At 40.2% G+C, this 20655-nt stretch overlaps 1 protein-coding gene across 6 annotated transcripts in view; it reads left to right on the top strand.

The window, feature by feature from the left end:
* The window catches only part of mgat3b (beta-1,4-mannosyl-glycoprotein 4-beta-N-acetylglucosaminyltransferase b), a 56952-nt gene extending 39755 nt beyond the window's left edge, over positions 1 to 17197 (top strand). For 3 of the 6 annotated variants that reach the window (XM_026933401.3, XM_034298911.2, XM_053229962.1), the window contains exons 2-4: positions 3418 to 3609; positions 6017 to 6386; positions 6888 to 17197. In XM_026933401.3, the coding sequence (XP_026789202.1) occupies positions 6018 to 6386; positions 6888 to 8321 (1803 nt within the window). In that variant the 5' untranslated portion in view covers positions 3418 to 3609; position 6017 and the 3' untranslated portion in view covers positions 8322 to 17197. The remainder of the gene's footprint in view (positions 1 to 3417; positions 3610 to 6016; positions 6387 to 6887) is intronic. The other 3 variants (XM_026933402.3, XM_034298913.2, XM_053229965.1) reach the window with 1 other exon arrangement.
* Positions 17198 to 20655: the final 3458 nt, after the last annotated feature.

The raw sequence follows: 20655 nt of genomic DNA, 5'->3' as shown, positions 1-20655 counted from the left end.
GTGCCCTAATCTGCTCTGGTGCCTGCTGGCTGTCTGTCTGCCGCCGTTCTTGGGTGTGAAGCAACATCACACTGAAACCAGAGAACAGCACGGGCATCATGTAACGGATCCAGCAGACACAAAGTACAATTTCAAAGCAGAGGTGTGAAGGTATACTGGCGTTAAGAAATCTAATACAGATACATCATTAATGTTAACCCTATACATACATGATGATGTCATGAAGAGTCATCAAATTTTGGCCAGTTTTTAAAGACCTCACCAGATAGCAGTCCAAGAAACTTGTATTGCTATGTTGATTTGATAAATTACACAAGGATAAGAGCAATCTTCTTAAGTCCATTTTAATAAATATTTTAGCAGATTACATCCCTCAAACAATATTTTAATACTTGCTCCGCCTCTGCAGATTTATTTGACATTTAATTCTGTTTAATGTCGTCCTCTTTGAATACCTGATTTGTGATGCTGGGATTTTAAAAACTTTCATACCATTTCACCTCTATTTCAGAGCCAAAGCATACAATTTGATCTTATTTTTGTCAGCATGATGCTTGATTTGGGGTATCTGGGGCCCAGGGCTATGGAGTTTTGTTTAGAATTGTGGGGTTTGTTTTTACAAGTATTTTGAACATTTTTCTTTGATTCAGATAAGGACCTGGCTAGTATTAACGTTCACAAGACTTAACAATATAAATGGAAATCAGGCAAAATTGTTTCTTTATTGGTTCTATAGGAAAGCCATATTCATATGTATGATGGTACAAACATACTGGAGGGTGTTGATAGCTATTCTTGGATGGCTGTCACATTGTTGGGATTCAGATCCAGATGAATGTGGTTGATATTTTGTCTATATTTCTATATAAGTTTTGTCTTGGGTACGTTCAAGGGTACATCCTTTGTATCTTTAGTACTTGTGCCTACTTTTAATTAGCTTTTAGAGTAACACTTTAAAGGTACATCGGTGGTTTGTTAAGATGCAATTATGTACCTGAAATAATTTTTAAAGGTGAAAGGTACATACTAAATGTACAAAAGATGTACCCTTGATGGTACCACCCCAGAAACAAGGAATGGCACAGTATGGTACCTTTATTTCTGAGAATATGGTTGATTGCTTCTGCAAAGAATTAGAAATACAAGCACATGAATGTCTCTTTAAATCATAATTACAAGTGGGATCTTCAGAAGCCATTTTGATTTGTTACTGACCTTTACACTTTTTTATGGATAAAGAAATTATTTCTTTATTAAGTATGACTCACTTAGTGGTCACCAATCAAGCCATAGACAGACATGTACAACCAAGGGAAATGGATATCAAAAGGATACCAACATAGATTCATGTTAGCATTACACTTCCTAATTCAACAGCCAGGGAGCATATAAAAGCAGCATAACACATTTGATTCAGCTAAAAGTCTCCAAGCAGGCATGAATATTAAACACCAGAGGTAGGCATGTCACCCAGCAGGAGATTCTTTATTAGGAAAATGATATGCCTTTGCTGAAAAGCCTATCAACGTGGTCCAAGTCACAGCACATCTGTCGTACTTTAATTGCGTGCAAGACGACAGATGGCCTTCAACGTGGAGAGCCTTAACGAAGCTTGTCACTAAATCCAATAGTTACGCACGATCATTAGTAGCTTCGATTGAGAAGCTGACTGAAAAGGAAATCAATGTGTTTGTCGCTGTTTTGAATCGGGGTCCAGATGATCATGGCCAGCTCACGGTTAAGGAGGTTAACAGAGCTGGGATCATCATGGCTGGCAGTTGGCAGCCAGAGAAAGTATGGAGTGAGTCCAAGACCAGGACACTGCAAGGACACAATATTCACTGGCTGTCTGCAAAGTCAGCAAAAAATAGCCCAGATTGTGCTGGGGAATATCATCTGAGCTGTTACTGGCTTGTCTAAATGCTATGTAACTGATATCGAAAGAGGTCAGGGTAGCTCCACAGAGAGAATGTCCACATCTTTGTCCATAAAAAAAAAATTCCAGCTATTTCTAGAACATTCCACCCTCCACCAGGAGACATTGTCTAAGGGCGAGGTCTGTGACCTAGTTTTCCATAGAAAGCTGTCCTTTCTGTCACACAGAATAGGTTTGTGCCATTTGGGATATTTTCTATGAAAAATGGCACGGCACATCGATCAAACTGTTTTGGCCATTTAGATTAGAATTTCTTTGCAGACTTGTGGTGTTCTTTTATGATCTTCTAGCCTCCAGTCAGGTCAATTCTGCCTTGAATGGCTCACGTTCTTGTATGTGTGTATCTAGGGTTCACAGTGGGACAACTCTGTGTGTTTTTAGATTTTGTTTGTGTTTGTCGAGGAGGTTTATTGTGTTAAACCCAGTTTTGGCTCCCAGTTGCACCTGACTTTCCTTCAGTGTTCCCATTGTTACCCACTAGGGGTGCTACGGTTTGAAATTTTCACAGTTCGATAACCTAGTCTAAAAATATCACGGTTTCACAGTATTAATTAACCATTTAAAAATGCAGAAGCTGGTGTTTACTTATTTAAAAATCTTTGCACATCCTTGTATATCCTTGTATCCTTGGAAAAAAAAATGAACAGAGAGATTGTAATAGACAGATCGCTATTTTGAAAACGTTAGTGGTGTGATAACTGCCCAATCATACGCCATTGCAATAGCCCTATTACCCACAAAGCCATTAATGTTTATTTCTGCCTCGCCCACTCCTGCAGCAGCAGCTGCTGGTATGACTGACATTAGGAAGAGGTTTGTTAGCATCAAATTATCACACATTTCACTCCTGAATACACCACGTTCCAGTTATGTGTTTCACCGTCAAGCCATTTCACCCTCTGTTTATTATTGGAAAATCTGCCAAACCATAAGGTCCAAATATTTGGTTTGTTAATCTGACTGGCTCCCTGTCCGGCCCGTCAGCAGTCTTCTTGCCAATCCTGAGATTTGTGTTCCCTTAGATTAACAGGTGGCTATAACAACAAACAAACCATGGGGAAGAGATGCAGAAGCTCGAGTGATGTGTGTTACAGCAGAGGCAATGGAACTGTTTGGTTTCTTGGCAGTGTTAAGAGTCCTGGAGTTCTGAACCAGTCCTCACGGGGAGAGTGTTTGAGGAAACAAAATCGGTCCCGGAATAAACACGCACTATAGAGTGTTTGCGGTATATGCGTAGATCTATGCCTGTGATCTATTGCTTATGGTATCCAAAAGGAATATGAATAGACATATAGATAGATTGCCATTCCCCTCGTAGCATGACAGCTACAAATCTGACAGGGTCATACCAATCGACAGGCATGACCAAATAGATGCCTATGATTGGCTAGCATTTTTCTTATTGCTGTTTTACGTTTTAGCTGTAGCATTTATGATTTTTGACTCCGATACCTGAAAACTACGCTTTCCTTCTTTTTCAGATAAAGCAGCAGTCAGTCTAAATACGAATAAATATCACCTGGCAGAAAAGCTAATTCACCGAAGGGGAAAGGACGCAAGTTGTCAAAGGCACACATATGACAGTGGTTACTTTCACTTCGCACCAACTTCTAGGTGAACTTTGGCCTGTGAATTGACGAACCTCAGCCTTGTGAGCCAATAGAAACTAGAAGGTGAGACTGTCATCTCTTTGATTAATTAAAAAAAGGAGGAGGGGCTCCATATGATTAAGTAGCAGTCACATCAGACTTTTGCCTTGCTGTTTTCTTACTGTTGCTAGCCGTCTTGGCCATAGACATATAGTAGACTTTTTGTGGTAGAATTCTGTTTTTTCAATGTTCTTTTTCTTCCTGCTAGAACATTCTTGTTAGCAATGTTGGCACCTCTGGCGTAACCCAGAGAGTGCAGCTAATTATGTTGTCTTGGACCCCTGGTTACTGATGGCTGTGGCATTGTCAGGATTCAAAATTGTGATCTCCCAGTGACAGGGTGATATAAATTTACCCATATTTAAAATATTTTCATATTTTATGTTTTTGGCAGTGCATGTTTTCCCATCCTCCATAACATTCTTGTCTTGTCTGAATTACTACCACAACTGCCACCTTATCTAGCGTCAGATCTTCATTAGTAAGAAAGAACACAGAACAAAAGACAGATCCCAGATTAGTATGGTTAAGGAGCAGACAGACTGAAGACAAATGAAATTTGCCTGGTGGAAAAAAAAAAACAGTTCACTTGAATGGGAAAGGGTAAGGGAAAGAGGTATTGAGTTCATCTAGGTGAACCTTCAAATTTGCAAACTGAGGAAAGATGAGCTACTGTAATATAGCAGCATGTGCTATGTGCGCTGGTTTCTAAAAGAGAAAACGAAAAAGCTAATTTCAGTGATGGGGAAAAGGATGTGCATTTGCTTCTGGTAGCATTTCCTTTTGCTTCGGGTGGACTTTATCTAGCTGAACTTTGATAGGCAGTAGAACATAGATGTGTGAGACTGTCATCACATTGGTCGATTAAAAAATGGATGACCTGCTATTGACCGTGAAAATTTGCAAACTTGGGAAAATGAGCCAGTGGAAGAGAACAGGATGTGCTGTAGTTTCTTCTTTCTAAAAGAAAAAAAAACTGGACTTTGTTATAGTTTCATGTCATTTACAGACGCTAGTTAAATACATAGCTACGTAGGTAGCTCACTGAACTGATTTATTCCATTTGAAATGGCATCACACCACCGCACCAAAGAAGTAAATAGCAAAGCAGGAGTATTGTAGTAATGTACGTTAACGTATAGTACTTATCCAAATGACTCATGCCCCTGCCTTTTCTGTGCTAGACTGTGTCTTGTGACCACACAGATACCGAAAATGATAAGAAAATGGTTCATGCCAGATTCTTTGCACAGCTCAGAATACACCAATAAGAGAGGAGTAGAGCATGAACCATAGCATTACGTCTTTCAAAACTGGGTTTCCAAAAAGGCAGTGTCACCATTTCTCTAAAAATGATCTCATCTCTGCAGCACTTGTTGTGTCCATTATCGTGAGTTTTATAATAACTTCATTAATTTAGCAATTACTTAAACCCTATTTCATTCTCTTTGCTTTTTGCATCTGTGCATTTAAAAAGATGCTAACAGCTTTTCTTTCTGAGTGCACAGGAGCCATAATGTTTAGAGGTAGAAGAAGCCTTTTTATTCATACGGTCACTCTTGTTCATTCTTTCCTGTCACACTCTCTCCAAGCACTTAACCACCTTCCCTGCTGTTACTCTGTATGAGGAAAGAAGCGGAAGGAAAGCAGAAAAAAGAGAGAGGGCATGCAGGCCTGGAAAAGGAGAATAGGCAAGTGGGAATAGAAAAGGAATAAAAACACAGAGAAACAGGAAATCAAGCCTGCAGAAAAAAGTGCAGAATAAAGCCAAATACACCCTCTCTTTCTCTTTCACTTTTTGTCCTTTCACTCTTTCCTATTCATGCGCACAGCTTGTACAGTTGAAGACAAGCCAGAAGGCTCTTTGACGAGGGTCACATCCGAGCCACAATGGCTTCATTTTCATCATCAGATTTGTGAAGTTTTTTTTTTCTTGAGAGCATCTCTTGCTCTCTTTTCATAACTCTTTTATCCTCCTGCAGCAGATCCAGCTATGAAAAATATAACCTCTCTAGATTTAGCTTCAAAATGGAGGGCCATGGGCTCTAGGCCAGAGCAATTTGACATTCAGCCTGTGTATCAGATGCTATTTCAGCCAGATTGGGTGTCTGTGCTTCTGTCTGGTTTTCCTGCTTAAGGTGGACTGCAATCAATACAGAACATAAAGATGAATGAGAGGCTGGGAGCAAGTGAGATGACCTTAAATGATGGGAGAGGGTCCTGCATTAAACTACCCTGACCTTCATTATAAGACAGATACTGTGTGGTCTATCTGTGCTTAGTTTCATTTGCATAGACGAACATTGGCCATATTAGCATGAGAGGAAGGCTTGTTTTGGAGCCTCAAAAAAGGAATGACTTTAAAATCCCAATATTTCTAATGAAGTTTTTTTCTTTTTGTCCCCCCCTCCCCCCATTTCTATATTTATAGGATGAAAATGCGACGTCACAGAGTGTTTTTGCTTTGCACCGTGGGGCTGTGTGTCATTTCTTTCCTGCACTATTACAAGGCCCTGCACTACGTGTCTCTGCTACGGGAACTTACAGCACCCTACCCAAACATCAAGTCCTTTATAATGGTGACTGGATTCTTCTGGAAAGAGAAAGCCACCCCACTGTCCAGTGCCTCTCCAGAAGAGGGACCCCCGCCAGTCCTTAGACCATCAGAGACCAGGCACCGGGCTCAGGAAGGAACTGTGGGCATGGGTGCAGGAGTGGAGTTGAACATGGCTGGAGAACCCAGAGCACCACAACCTTGGGTGAGACCGGAGGAACCACAACACAAGGATCCAGACCCAGAGGTAAAAAAAAACTGTTGCTTTTGTATATTACTGTGATGTCCAAAAGGATTAATATATGTGAAATATACTGTATAAACACTATGTGGCTAAAAGTATTATGGACACCTGACCATCACACCCATATGTGCTTGTTGAACATCCCATTCCTTAACCATGGGCATTAATATGGAATTGGTCCTCTCTTTGCTGCTATTATAGCCCCCACTCTCGTGGTAAAGCTTTCCACTAGATTTTGAAATGTAGCTGTAGGGATTCGCCCATTCAGCCACAAAAGCATTAGTGAATGATGACAGGTGAGAAGGCCTGGGGCACAGTCTGCATATCAGTTTATCCCAAAGGTGTTCACTAGGGTTGAGGTCAGGGCTCTGTGCAGGCCACTGAAGTTCTTCCACATCAACCTGGTCAGGTGTCCACATAGTTTTGTCCATATAGTGTAAATTATACCTGTGTTTCGAACTTTGAACACATCTTTACTTTTTTTTGTCTTTGGAACGAGAGCAGAAGGAAGACATGAAGTTGATCATGTGGCAACCCAGTGTAGTGCGCCAGGCAGTGGACCTTGTGAGATCAAATGCTCCCAGTGTGGTAATGAAGAAGCAGGAACCCCAGCATGCATCAACTCCAGACCCCATCATGTTACTGGGTGACTTACACAAGCGCCACTTCATCCTCCCGGAGGACAGCACACCCTACTTTGTCCGAACCAAAGCTGGCGCTCGGTGTTTCCGGCAGGGGACAGAGATAGTGCCCCCAAGAGATGATGGGGCAGGCAAAGGTAAGCCTACAGTGGCTGGGGCCCTTCACAGGAACATCTTACAAGTTGCAGAGGACTCCAATGCTCGAGCAAAATTGGTGGAAGACTCCAGTCCCACCCGAGTGAAGCCAAAACGTGGCAAGCGTCTTGTAAAGTGTGTATGCCGTTCTGGTTGGCATGGTCCCTACTGTGGAGTGCCTACAATGGTGTACCACTCAAACCTGCCCACCAAAGAGAGACTGACCCCTCGTGACAAGCCACGACGCGTCATTAATGCCATTAACATCAACCATGAGTTTGACCTGCTCCACGCCCGCTTCCATGAGCTGGCTGATGCTGTTGACCTCTTCCTAGTATGCGAGTCCAACTTCACAGCATATGGAGAGAGGCGACCGCTGAGCTTCCTGCATCTGCTGCTCAATGGCACTTATGACTACATGCGTCATAAGATCCTTTATGTATTCCTAGACCACTTTCCCGAAGGTGGGCGACAGGACGGCTGGATTGCCGATGACTACCTGCGTACTTTCCTTACAAGGAATGGCATGGGTCGAGTGCGGGGTGCACGGCCTGATGATGTTTTCCTCATCAATGATGCTGACGAGATCCCGGCTCGCGAGGGCATTCTTTTCCTCAAGCTGTTTGATGGCTGGACTGAGCCATTTGCCATCCACATGCGCAAATCACTCTATGGCTTTTTCTGGAAGCAGCTTGGCTCTCTTGAAGTGGTTTCAGGATGCACAGTGGGGATGCTGAAGGAGGTCTATGAAAATGATGGCATCCGCTTGCGCCGGCGCGAGTACTACACCATGCCTAATTTCCGCAAATACGAGAATGACACGGGGCACATCCTGGTGCAGTGGTCAATTGGTAGCCCGTTCCACTTTGCTGGGTGGCACTGCTCCTGGTGCTTCACGCCTGAGGGCATCCACTTCAAACTCGTATCTGCCCAGAATGGTGACTTTCCCCGTTGGGGTGACTATGAGGACAAGCGGGACCTAAACTACATTCGTGAGCTGATCCGGACTGGTGGTTGGTTTGATGGCTCTGTACAGGAATACCCTCCCACGGACCCTAAAGAGCACATGTATGCCCCCAAGTACATGTTAGACAATTATGAGAACTATCGCTACCTGCTGGAGAACCCTTATGTTAAGCAGCCTGCTCTGAGTGGGGGGTAAGGAGGAGACAAGGTGGGGTTTAGATGTAGTTCATCTGGATAATAAAGAAAAATAGGATCCAGTGGAAGTTATCATGGGGAGGAAGGGAACCAAACTCTGCCTACATCCTTTTCCCCTTTCTTACTCATTGGATCGAACCCCAAAGGTTAATTACCACCATCCAGTCCCTGGCAGAGAAGGGTTGGACTACCATGGCAATGGATGAACATAAGTGATTTTTTTTTGTTTCTATTGCTGTTTGATCAATGGTTATGCAGAATCCATCAAGAGACTGTATGAGACCACTCCATTAGCGATAAGTTTATTACACTCTGACCCTTTGTGTGTGAGAGATAAAGAGAAAGAGTGTGTGTTATTGTGACTGGCCTTCATAGTTCTTGGTGCACTCCTATCATTTTTGCTTGCAGTTTTGAAAAATGAAAACTAACCATACAGATTTATCTTATATATTTGACTCTTTTTAAAAACCACACTAGACTGATTATGGCAGTCAGTTGGGCGATTTCTGTATGAAAGAGAGAAAAAGGAAAAGAGTTCTAAATATGAATCAGTTTCTGAATGTGTGAAACATGGGGTTTAGGTAATGTAGCACATCCGGTCCAGATTCAGCTATGATTGCTGAAGCCAGTGCGGTGATGTACTTTTGCACTCTTGGCCAATGGCATGAAGTGCACTCAGAGGGTTCAGTTATGATGAAAGAAAAATGGCTCAGATGTTGGTGACAATGTCGGTCATTCATGCAGAATAGACGGGAAAAGGAGAAAAGAAAGGAGATGGAGAAGGGAGTAAAGGGTTGGTAGAAGTAGAGAAGAGGGCAGGAGCAGGTCTGTCCATTCCCTTGCCTAAGGAGAAATGAATACATTATGGATGGTGGTAATGTTCAGCACAGCAGGAGACCATTTCAGTTGAAGAGCAGGCCACAGAGGAGAATAGTCCCTCCTCCATTTCTATCCCTCTCTCCCCGCCTGTCTTTCTGTCGTAAGGCAGATTTAGACAACGGAAACCGCAATTATCAGTTTTATCAATTAAACCCTTTACCTTTTGAGTTAGATCATTTTTCTCAGTATATGGAATGTTATGGAATCTAGTAGTAATGTTTTTGTAAAATGATTACAATTACACACAATCCGTTTATTCATGTGCCTTTCTTAGAAAAAGCGCAAAAAGCGGGACAGCCTGGAATGGGAATGAGATCAAAACCTTAGAGTTCCACTCCAAATTAACATTTAAAAGGCCAGTGATAAATTCCTACATCAGGTGTCTTAGGTGATGGAAAAGTCAGGGTAGCCAAATGAAAGAAAATATGCACACACTTTGCAACATGGAAGAAATTCTTAATGGAAATGTGTTCAACACAACCTTTTTCACAAAAAAAAAAAAAAAAAAAAAAAAAAACTTATGGGATAGCAGTTTTCATATGAAATAACTTTATGTAAGATATATCACAAAAAGTCACTTTTGATGGAACCGAGCTGCTGGCAGCAAAATTCGCAACCCTATTTTGAAACTTTTTTATAAGCATAAAGTCGATGGAAACTATCTAGACACACTGAAATTATTTCACATATTATCTTATCTCAAGCAGCAGTGTATGTTGTGTCATTGTGGGAGTGTGAAAAGCAGGGTAGTAAACCAGCAGGGATAGGAAGGGGGGGGCGATATCGGCAAATTCCCAGCATTCAAATGAGGTCACAAAGTCCTCAGCATGGGGTGTCCACATCCCTTGTGTGTGTGTGTGTGTGTGTGTGTGTGTGTGTGTGTGTGTGTGTGTGTGTGTGTGTAAGAGAGAGAGAGGCCGAGCTCCACACTGCAGCAAAACCACTCATGAGTGCCAAATGAAGGGAGGAAGAGAAGCAAAGAAAAGAACCAAACACATTTTCTGTGCATTTTTGGGTTTGCTTTTAACTATGGTTTTAAATAACCGTGGTTCCAGCCATGTTTCCTGTTCCACACTGCATCCTTCTTTCTGTCAAATGTTCTCTCCGCATCTGATACACACACACACACATTCCCATCCCGCGTTCCTCTTCCTTGCCGGCTTTTGAGCTCTCCCTCACTGCCAAAAATAAACTCGGCTTTATGACAGAGGGATTTTTTTTCCCACACAAGCTGCTTATGTGTAGGGGTTGTGCCCTCCTTTGTCTTCGCACCAGAGGATGATGAGGGTTTGATGGGCATCATACTCAACCGGGCACGCCAAGCTCTGCCCTGCCGCATCAGGCTGGGCTGTTTCCATGGTGACATGCCATCCTGCCTGCAAAGTGAACACCATTCAAAACAACGTGGCTACATTTACATACCTTTATGAAACTTCGATCCGACTGAAAGGGCTGATCATTCGTTTAATAACCTGTTAAACAGATGAATAAATCGCCATGTACACTTTCAAATCCAAACGCTTTTCTAATTAGCATGCATTCTGTGCAGGTGCATTTTGCTGATAAATATTGCAGCTCCTGTAAGGAAAGTTCATGTTCCACATTTAAGAATGATTTAAAAATAGCCCCCAAAGCCACAATGTTGAAGTAGAAGGTCACTGAAAATTAAATCTTTTGGCCTTCAAGTAATTAGGAGTAGGCTACTTTTTGCAGAGAACACCTAGCATACTGAGCGGCCATTAGCTACTGTTATGGTAACATTGACACTAAATGCCACACCTTGCATACACATACATTTTGTCTGGATTATATATAATGCACACATAAAGAGAGATTGGAGTTGGAAGCCAGTAATCCCTTTAACAGTTTAAAAAAAAAAAAAAAAGAAAAGAAAAAAAAAAAGAAATCAAGCATTAAAATATTAGGGTCATTAGGTAAAATGTACAATATCATATTTGGCTGTTGATTGGTGACATAGATCTTTTTTTTTTTTTTCGCAGAACAAGTATAAGAATTTTTATTAATTAATTTGATTCAAGGTATTAAACCCATTCAATTGAACTGACTCAAGAATCAAAATGAATCAAAAATTTTTATGTGCAGTATTTACTTACAATTAAATTGTTGCCTGTTTAGGGACTTTAAAAAAAAAAAAAAAACAACTTGGATGGAAAGTTTTAAAAAAAATTAATTAAATTAAATTATAATCAATTAAACCTGTTTTGAACAGTTGTGTCCAAACTATTGACTATAAGAAGTCAAATATAAATATAACAACTTTGGTAATGTCAGATTGTGATTTCTACTGCTGTAACAAAATTGAAAAAAATTGCAGTCTCCATTTTGAAAATCATGGCTTCAGGGTACCCAGTTTGTCTGAAATCTGCAATCGGATCGAATTCATTCTGGCTGACTTCAATCTGTACATGTAGTGAAACAGAGATCGAGTGACTCAGAGGTGAGGAAAGTTTAGGGTGTGTATTTGCAAGCCTGTTCTTTCAATAACTAAATCTGGAGGAAGATGTTCTAGATGCCTGTGTTCCGCTGTCATCTTTGCTCTCTCCGTGTTTCTGACGCAGTTTCTCATTCCCCCAAGTGTGCACTTGCTCCAAGCGCTGAGCCAGAAGAGCAAGAGGATTAAGAGGAAGCACTTTAATAGCGTCACCCTCTAAGCTGCTGCGTTCAGGACAAAGCTCCGCTGTGCCCTGTCACATCTGCAATGCAGCAGTGCTGTGTTTACAACCGGGATCCTGGATCCTAACACGCGTTACAGATGCACACGCACAGCTAGTAGTGCGCTCGCTTGGTGACACGTCAGCCGACTGAGTCACTGCTGAACAGTATCGCAAGTGCAGAATTCTTTTATGCTTCTGGGGTGTGCTTCATTCAGAAAGAACAAAGCCCCTGTGGACTTGTCTCACTCGGTTACTCATAAGCACGTCCTAATTTTTGCCACGTTCCTGGGTTAAAAAATGGCCAAAACTTATCGCAAATGACATCATTATAATAGTTTACTTAACGTTAGCTAACTTGCTAGTGAACGTGGTTACTAGTTTTTAACTTCATAGCTAGCTTGCTAATGGGTATGTTATAATAATTATTCTAACATTTTGTATAATGGAGAACATAACATAACATTAGCTAGCATGCCAGCAAAATCAGCTATTGCTCTTCATTACGCAATATAATAGCTAGCATAACATTAGCTAGTTTGCCTGGAAAATTAAGCAATTTCTTTCATTACACAATGTCATAGTTAGCCTAAAGTTAGCCAGCCAGCAAAATTAGCTATTGGTTTAAATTACAAAATATAAATGTTAGCCTAGTTTTAGCTAGCTTACCAGCAAAATTAGATACACAGTGTAATAGCATAACATTATGTGGCTTGCTAGCGAACCTGGCTCCTGGTCTTACTTCAGTAATATTATATACTAGAATTAGCCTGATGTTATCAAGCTTGCTACTTGATTCCCAGGTTTAACTAGACAGTAAAATGGTTTGCATTGATTCTTTCTTTGGCTTCTTCTTGACCATGCCTGCATGCATTTAAATGTGTAAGTGGAGAACATGCTAATGACATGGAGCCTCTTTAGGGGCTTTGAAATTTTACAAAGCCTCCAGCATTTTGACATTCAACATTTTCATGGAAGTAACTGATCAGCCTTCAAGGAGCCGCACAATACTTGGGGGCCCAGGCAATTTCCTGTCCTATAGATACGTTAAATTAAAATTTAAGGTTCACTCTTGTTGACACAGGGACGCTTGTCATTCGGCAAAATCAGGACGTGCTCCAATTGACCTGGCTATCTGATACTGCGAGAGAGCAGATAAGTGTGAGAATTGTGCTGCAAGAAGTCTTGGCCAGCGTAACATAAACTTCCACAGTCAACTGAAATCAGAAATATGATTCTCAGCTCTTTAAGAGAAGGGGGAGGGAAGGAAAGCTTTGATGTTTTCAGCTTGGAATGTAGTCTTCGAGTAGGAAGCTGCATTTTTAGGTTCTGACAAAAAGTACAGCAACACACCGAGTGTAAACGATGTTGAGACTGAAGTTGTGTTGTTCTTTATTGGATCCAGAAGTCTGTATACACCCACAGTTGTATGCATGTCATAACCACACCACCTTCCCGCTGATTTAAAACAAGCATTAGGAATTCTCGATTCTGATTGGTCAGAATTTGTTTTACGTGTTACAAGGTTCAAACATGTTATCATTTCTTTAGGAACTTACACCTGGTCTGGCTCCACATAAGCGCACTTATAAACGTATAATCATCCGTAACTTTAAGTTTTCTGACACAAGAATGTCTTTACTTTGGAGGGCTTTGCAGTTACTTGATAACACGATAAGCTGCATTTTATTGTCTTACCTTCAAAAAACAGAAGAAAGAGAGACCATTTATAGCTGTTGTAAGTGATATCAGGCGCTAACCTCTTTCATGAACATTCCACTGCATCAAATTTATCTATAAACAGATAAAAAGTAGGTCGTGAAGTTCTTTAACAAATACAGTATTGTTAGCCCTGGGAAATTGCTGTGGTGTGAGAGGAATTAAACACTTTGGGACATGCTGTTATAGGAAAGTAATCACCTCTGGAGTGGTGACAGTCACTTCACTTTGTGTTGAGCCTTACTTAGCTAAAGCCAGGTCAAAGGCTTGGTCATTCTGTCAAACTCACTTTTTGAACAACTAGTGCTCTAGAGAAGGAACTAAAAAGGTTCCTGGAATGAAAATTGGTAGAAAAAGTCCAAAATTCCTGTATCACTGAAAAGGTCCCTGCAGTGAAAATGTGCCCAAATTTCTGAATTCCTGTAAATGTTCGTGTGGTGAGAATGTGGCCAAAGTTTCTGAAATTCCTATAAAAATTCCTGTGGTGAAAATCTTTCCAAAGTGCTGGTATCCCTAAAAGGGTTCCTGGCTCCTGAGTTCCTGCAAAGGTTCCTGTGGTGAAAATGTGCCTATACAGAAAGACGGAGGGAGAGAAAGAGGGGGAGATGGAACGCTGGCCTGTTCAGTGAAAAGTGCTCCTCAAAGGCTACGAATCAAAACATGGCATCCATTTTAATGGCCTTATAAACGATCCAATTATCTGACCTCTTATAATAGGTGAGCACAAATGAGCTCAAATTGCTTTTGATTCTTTTTTTCTTTATTTATTTTTTGCCATCCTCGCTGAGAGGGGAAAAAGTGTTGAGTGGAAAACAAAAAGCCTGAAAAGCCATAGGCGTTAGTAGAAATCTATTTGGGCCACTAGAGAGTGGATGGTTCCTGAGAGGTGCAGATTATTTCTCTTTACATCATTAAAGTGCCACATTTTATTCGACTTTATACATCTAATATGGGCTTGTGAGTCCCTGAAGGCTTTCTTTGTTAGGTGAACGTGAGGTGAACAAGGGATTGCTCGCTGATATTGGCTGCTGCCCAAATCTGTGGCTGTTACTAATCATTCTAGAAATTCACTTCTGTTGGAGTTGCACTAGGGATCTCTCTCTCATATATATATTTCTTTCTTTCTATCTCAGCTATGGAATGTCCTTGTCTTGTTGGGACTTGTTTGCTATTCTTTGTCGGTTGTAATGATTTATGAGCTGGTTGTTGTTGTACATGTCCTCGTTGCTGTTTACATGAATTATCTAAGTTATTCCGATCTTGTTTATCGAAATTAAAAGGGAAAATAATTGTGTGAGGGAGGAGAGAGAAAAAGAGATGGTTATGGAGCAGAGAGCTATTTAATCTTTATCGAGTCACCTTTTTTCTTTTTTTTTTTTTTAAGTTTTGAAGCACTGTCTATCCATCTTTGACTTGTTCCTGTCTGTTCTTCCTGTTGATGTAAAATCGACATTTTGAACTGATATTACTGAAACATATCTGATATGCACTTGTCTTTTTTTTTGTTTTATTTCATTTTTTTTATTTACCTGTGAATTTTAACCCATCTATCAGGGATTTCTGCCTGTCCATATGATGCTGCTTTCTTTTTTTTCCTCTTTCTTTCTGTTTTAGGATCTGAAAGCATGCCACAGTCGGATCCTGTGTAAGAATAGCAGCCAATCAAATCATTTTATATCACAGAGCAGCGGTCAAGATACAACAAAAGAGAGAGTGTGTGTGTGTGTGTGTGTGTGTGTCTGTCCCATATGTTGTGTCAGAGTAGATCAAAAGCTGTATTGATGATTTTGCAGCCAGCGACAGATGGACACACATGCGCATACACACAACAGTCAGGACTCTCATCTCAAAGTATTACCTGATGCACACTGTGGAGTGTGTGTGTGTTTGTGCTTGGTTAACCTGTCTGACTCACCACACACTCTTTCACACTTGACTTCTCTCCACTGAACCGCCGTTAGTCAGGTCATTAGTCGAGGATGCAGGTCTAATCATGTACTGTGTATACTGTGTATAATGTATATTATCAAGCCACTTACTATGGAAGTCCAAAGAGGCCATCTGTTTTTTTTTTTTTTTCTGTCACTCCTGTTATCTTGAGATCAAATATCATTCTCTAGATAATTGTTTTTTTTTATTAGAATATGATTTGGTTGGTTATAGTTTATCTGGGTAATAGAGAGAAAAATTCCAATGAAAGATAAAGATTTGTAAATCCTTGGCATTGAGTTTAGTTGTTGAATTAAAAACTTGTTTTCTGGCAGTTAAGATTTTATGATATTTTTCTTGGAGCAGGACAGAAGAAATTATAATGATGGATGGCCTCTGTGGATTTCACTAACTTGCATTGTTTTTATTTCTTCTTTTTTTTTTTTTTGCAGTGAATCACCAGGTTCAAATGTGAATCTGATTTTGTTATCAGTGAAAACGCAAAATTCTTTTGTAATTTTTTTTTTTATTATTCATTACATATCTGTGATATATATTCAGTGATTTCCACTTGCGGCAGCTTGTCTTCGGTTTTTATTCCTCTGAAAATGAATTTCTTTTTGCAAACCAGTCTGAGACAAACCAGTCAAACATTTTCCTGTATTTCTTTTCAAACTGGAGCACTGGGGTCAGTTTTATCATTAATGCTTATGGTATGGTATGTGCTGTTGATAAGCCTCAAAACATGACTGTGTCCTCGGAGTGGATCTCAATTATGTCACTTGATGCCAGATTGTAGCCACTAGAGGGCATGAGACGCCTCAGCTGAATCTGTTCAGCCATCAGTCCCATCGTCTGTCTCACTGCATCACCCCAAAGTGAGTGATGAGGCACACAGTGACCCCTACTGACCCTCAGAGTCTAATACAAACCCTCAATGTCTATAAAAACTTCAATATTTTCAGACTTGCCAGTTTTAGACAACAGTCTCCTTGTGAGTTTTTGGTTCTTTCCTTTCTGCGAGTTTCTGGATGTATCTAAGGACTGCTACACAGCCTACAGAAGGCTAAGCACTGAGCAGTCTTGTCATGTTTTTTGCCTTGTCGTTTTTTTATTTTTTTTTTTTTTCTTGAGAGGATGTGGTTAAGAAAAAAACCACTGTGTAATTGCGTGTATGTTTTTCAGTGGCTTGGCATCTCCTTTCTTCTCTTTTCGCGCTCACATTTCTGCATTTCTTTCTGCATTTGTGTCCCATTCAGGGTTCAAACCACTTCTCTAAAATATCTTTCCCAGCAGAGCGTGAGAAGAAAAAACAAACAAAAAAAGCCGATGTATTTACACAAAAGAACGCAGACATTTATGAGAAAAAATGACATTTTTCCTCCTCTGTGGGTAAAGATGAGAGTGTACATTTATGAATTAATAAGAAAGACTTTTTGTTCTGTATATGAATGGCTCTATGTTAACCTGAACAGAAAATAATTAATTCTATGACAAAGAAACTATAATAAATTAATTTTAAAAATGTGTCATTGCTGTGACTTGGGTATTCTTGGGTATTCATTCTAAAGCTGGTCTGACACTGTGATCCCAATTAAATCTTGGCTGAATTCAATTACAGATTGTGCAATAAATTGTGTTCCCCATGCCAGATTATATAATGAAGATCCTCTTACGATAGACCTATGTTTAAAGAAAACTGATACGTTCTGCTTACGACATCAATCAGCGTCATCCGTACTTGTGCGTTAACACACATTCTCCAAAGTGAGCTTGAGTTAATGTTAATAAGGAGATTTTTCTGTCCATTAGCATGTTTCGATTACGTATGCCATTGGCACTATCATATTTGTAGCTGTCTTGTGAGTTTTGGTAATCCTAAACTGTCTTCCTATTGATGCTGAGACTTTAATCAAAAATTTCAGCCAGAACTTCAGCTATTTTTGGTCACAATGGCACAAAATTTCCCACATCATACGATCTGAGATCACCAATCTCAACTCACGACCAAAGAATTCTTACGATGTGTGGTTGTTTTGTGACAGCAAAAGTGTACAGTGTAAACCCGGCATAACACCATCCAAACACGAACACGTTTAGCGAAATTTGAACATGTTTCTGACGTTTATAAATTGAGTTAGCTTGTTTATATGTATCCACAAATGTAATAATGCTTAATGTGAAAAAGCTAGAGTGAAGCTGAAGAGATTTTTCTGGCTCACTGTAGGCTTGCCTAAACAGGTATATCTTTGATTTAGACTTAACCTGGTAAGAGCCATGCATTTAGGAACTGTAGCATTTAGGAAACAATGTGGATTATATGATGTTAGGAGATTACTTAGAAGCTGAGGACTAATATCTACAAGTTTCAATACCAAAATCTGAGTAGAGATTGCACGCATTGTGGGTCTATGTCAGTTTGCAGTTAACTGCTGATTAGCAAGCAGACTATTGGCTAGTTATGGTGAATGCTTTTCGTGAAGCAAGTATCCTATATCTTGAAATCTCAAAATCCACGTTCTTCAAGTTCTCTCATCCATGCTTACTCATTAGAATTCTTTCTAGTAAGACCTCAGTTTGGATCGATTTAGATCAAATCTGAGCTTTTATGCACTAGAGGTGTGAGTGATTTATGTCCCCTCCAATGTTAAATCCCTGTACAGCCACTAAAGATGTTAAATTGTAGTGATGGAGAAATAAAGGAGCCACGGTCTTCTGTCTTCTGGGCTAATTTGTGCTCGATCTCTTGCCAGGGTATAAATCAGGGGATAAATCCAGTCTCTTTCTAGCCGACTTTGTAGTAAATAAGTAGGGAAGCTCTCCAGAGGGCACGGCTTGGCTTTCTCTGCACTAGAGTGGATTGTTCTTGTTTGTGTAGCAAATCTTTTGGTTTTGGTAAGGTCAGCTACGGGTGGAGCTCCACTGCAGCGTATTGACCACAAAGCCTCTGCTATGCAGTTTGGAAATAATGTCCCTCTCTTTTAGAGTCAAAACAGCTTCGGATCATATAGCAGTACACCAAGAGCATCTGGTTTGTGTATCAGAAAATATCCACCCTTTTCCGGTCTTTGTTTCACTTTCTTTGTTTTTACAACTTCTTTTAAGTAACATTTGAACTTGTTAAAAGTTTGCTCTGGCTTTTGTCCATGTTGAAACTTTCCCTTCAAGTATCAAGTCATTGTGGATTACCCAGGGGCTGCAGGGACATTGAGGCCCTTTTCCTGATGTTAATTACCCCAGAGCTAGATAGAGTTTCTTACTTGTCTCTCTCCACATGCCCACATCTCTTGCTGTTATTTGTCTCAGGACTTTTCTCTATCCATTCTTTATCCAGCTTACTTCCGTGTTTTCACTTAGGCTTAACAAGTACTGAGGATTGAAAAAGAGAGGATCTATTAGGACAAGGCATCTTTCTCTGACTTCTTCATGCTCGTTTGATCACCTTAACACTGCATCCCAAAACCAAGCATACTGATGATCCTAGTAATGAGAGAGTCTTTCACACAGTCTGCACTGCATGTGTGTGAAATTATTGCTGTAAATTCAACACATTTGTCAGCAGTTTTGTGAGGAAAACAAGCAGGTTTCACTCAATTTACATTAGCATTCTCTATAACACTGTAGAACTATTTCTTAAAGATGCAATATGTAATGTTTGAAAGTGTTTTTGGACATGTAATTATTAAATTAAACAATTCCAAATATACCTATTTGATTTGCAATATCATCATGTTATAAATAAATCTGAATAGTTTCCAGTTACATTTTTCTGGCCCAGAAATTAACCCCACCCCCTGCTGAAAAGAACTTCTCAGCCATGCTACTTTTTCAGAAAATTGAACTCTTGTCAATATTTTGCATTTTACCTCAAAGCAGAAGGACCTAAAAATTACAAAGTGCTCCTTTAAAGTCACCTCGGAATTTATAAAACATGCTTTTATGAAACATTTCTTTCAGAGATATTACTTTGAGTGCACAGACACAAACGAGGATCAAGAAGAAGTTAAAACCCCTGATTGGAAAATATTAGTATTGAATATGTGTTAGGAATATATTATTATATATTATCATACAATATAAAAGCCAATCATCTTCCATTATGCAAATGCAGGCCATGCAAACAAACAAGTCTATTGAGGTTATGGATGGGTTTATAAGTTTCAGTATTTTTTTCTTTCCAATTCTGGATTTCTTGATGAGAGTAAAAATATTTGGTGACTTCTTGTACTTTCTGCTGATGTTTTATGAGATTTTTGGGGAACATCGAGAAATTATTAAATATAGGGGGAAAAAAATGAAAATCTTTCTTGGGCTGCTCCTTGAGAGCAGGTTATTTCCAACCATAACACATCTGATTCAGTCCGAGTCTCAGTATTATAGGCAGACATGTTAAATTAGGCTGGGGAATAACATTCCGCTGGACGTCAGATCTCTGAGAGCCGATTTAGGCATCCTCGCTTTAGTGCTGCAACCAAAGCTGGTCAGATCAGATAACTGCAGCATATTTTCTGCTCGTCTGTGTAAGTGTCCTGGTAGACTATCTCTGCTAGGGTGGGGGTAGAGAATGATATTACACTCTCCCAGATCTACCTGATAGTGTAACAGCAGTTCATAAAGAGGCTAAAACAAAGCCAAGACTCTGCTGGCAGCTGGCTAGAAACAATATTGCCCAAAAAAAGAGAGAGAGAGAGCTCCAGTGGATCCTTTAGTGCAATGAATAAAGGCTGGGACAGGATAAGGATGAACAATAAAGATGGGAAGAGAAGGGAGAAAGGAGAGGATGTGCAGATTAATTACACAGGGACAAATGAGAGCAGAGGAGAGAATGTGCAGAATAAATACAGATGAGAGGAAGATAGGAGAAGATCTGCAGATTAGTTACAGAGGAGGGGAAGGGGAGAAGAGAAAAGAGAGACGAGGTGTAGGTTAATTACAGGGGATGGTAGAAGAAAGCAGAGGAGATGAGGTACAGATTCATTCCAGGGGAGAGGAGGGGAGAGGACAGGAGATTAATTACAGGTGAGGAAAAAAGTGACTGTGGAAAATATTTTAAATTTACACAAAATTACATGCCTTTTAAACACACATGGTTTGTTTGGAATGTTTCACATTCCTCAAACTACATAGTTTCCCTTT

This window comes from Pangasianodon hypophthalmus, chromosome 2 (genome assembly GCF_027358585.1).
Source record: "Pangasianodon hypophthalmus isolate fPanHyp1 chromosome 2, fPanHyp1.pri, whole genome shotgun sequence".
Classification (NCBI taxonomy): Eukaryota; Metazoa; Chordata; class Actinopteri; order Siluriformes; family Pangasiidae; genus Pangasianodon; species Pangasianodon hypophthalmus.
The sequence above is the reverse complement of the archived record's forward strand: the minus strand, read 5'-3'. Positions and strand labels throughout refer to the sequence as shown.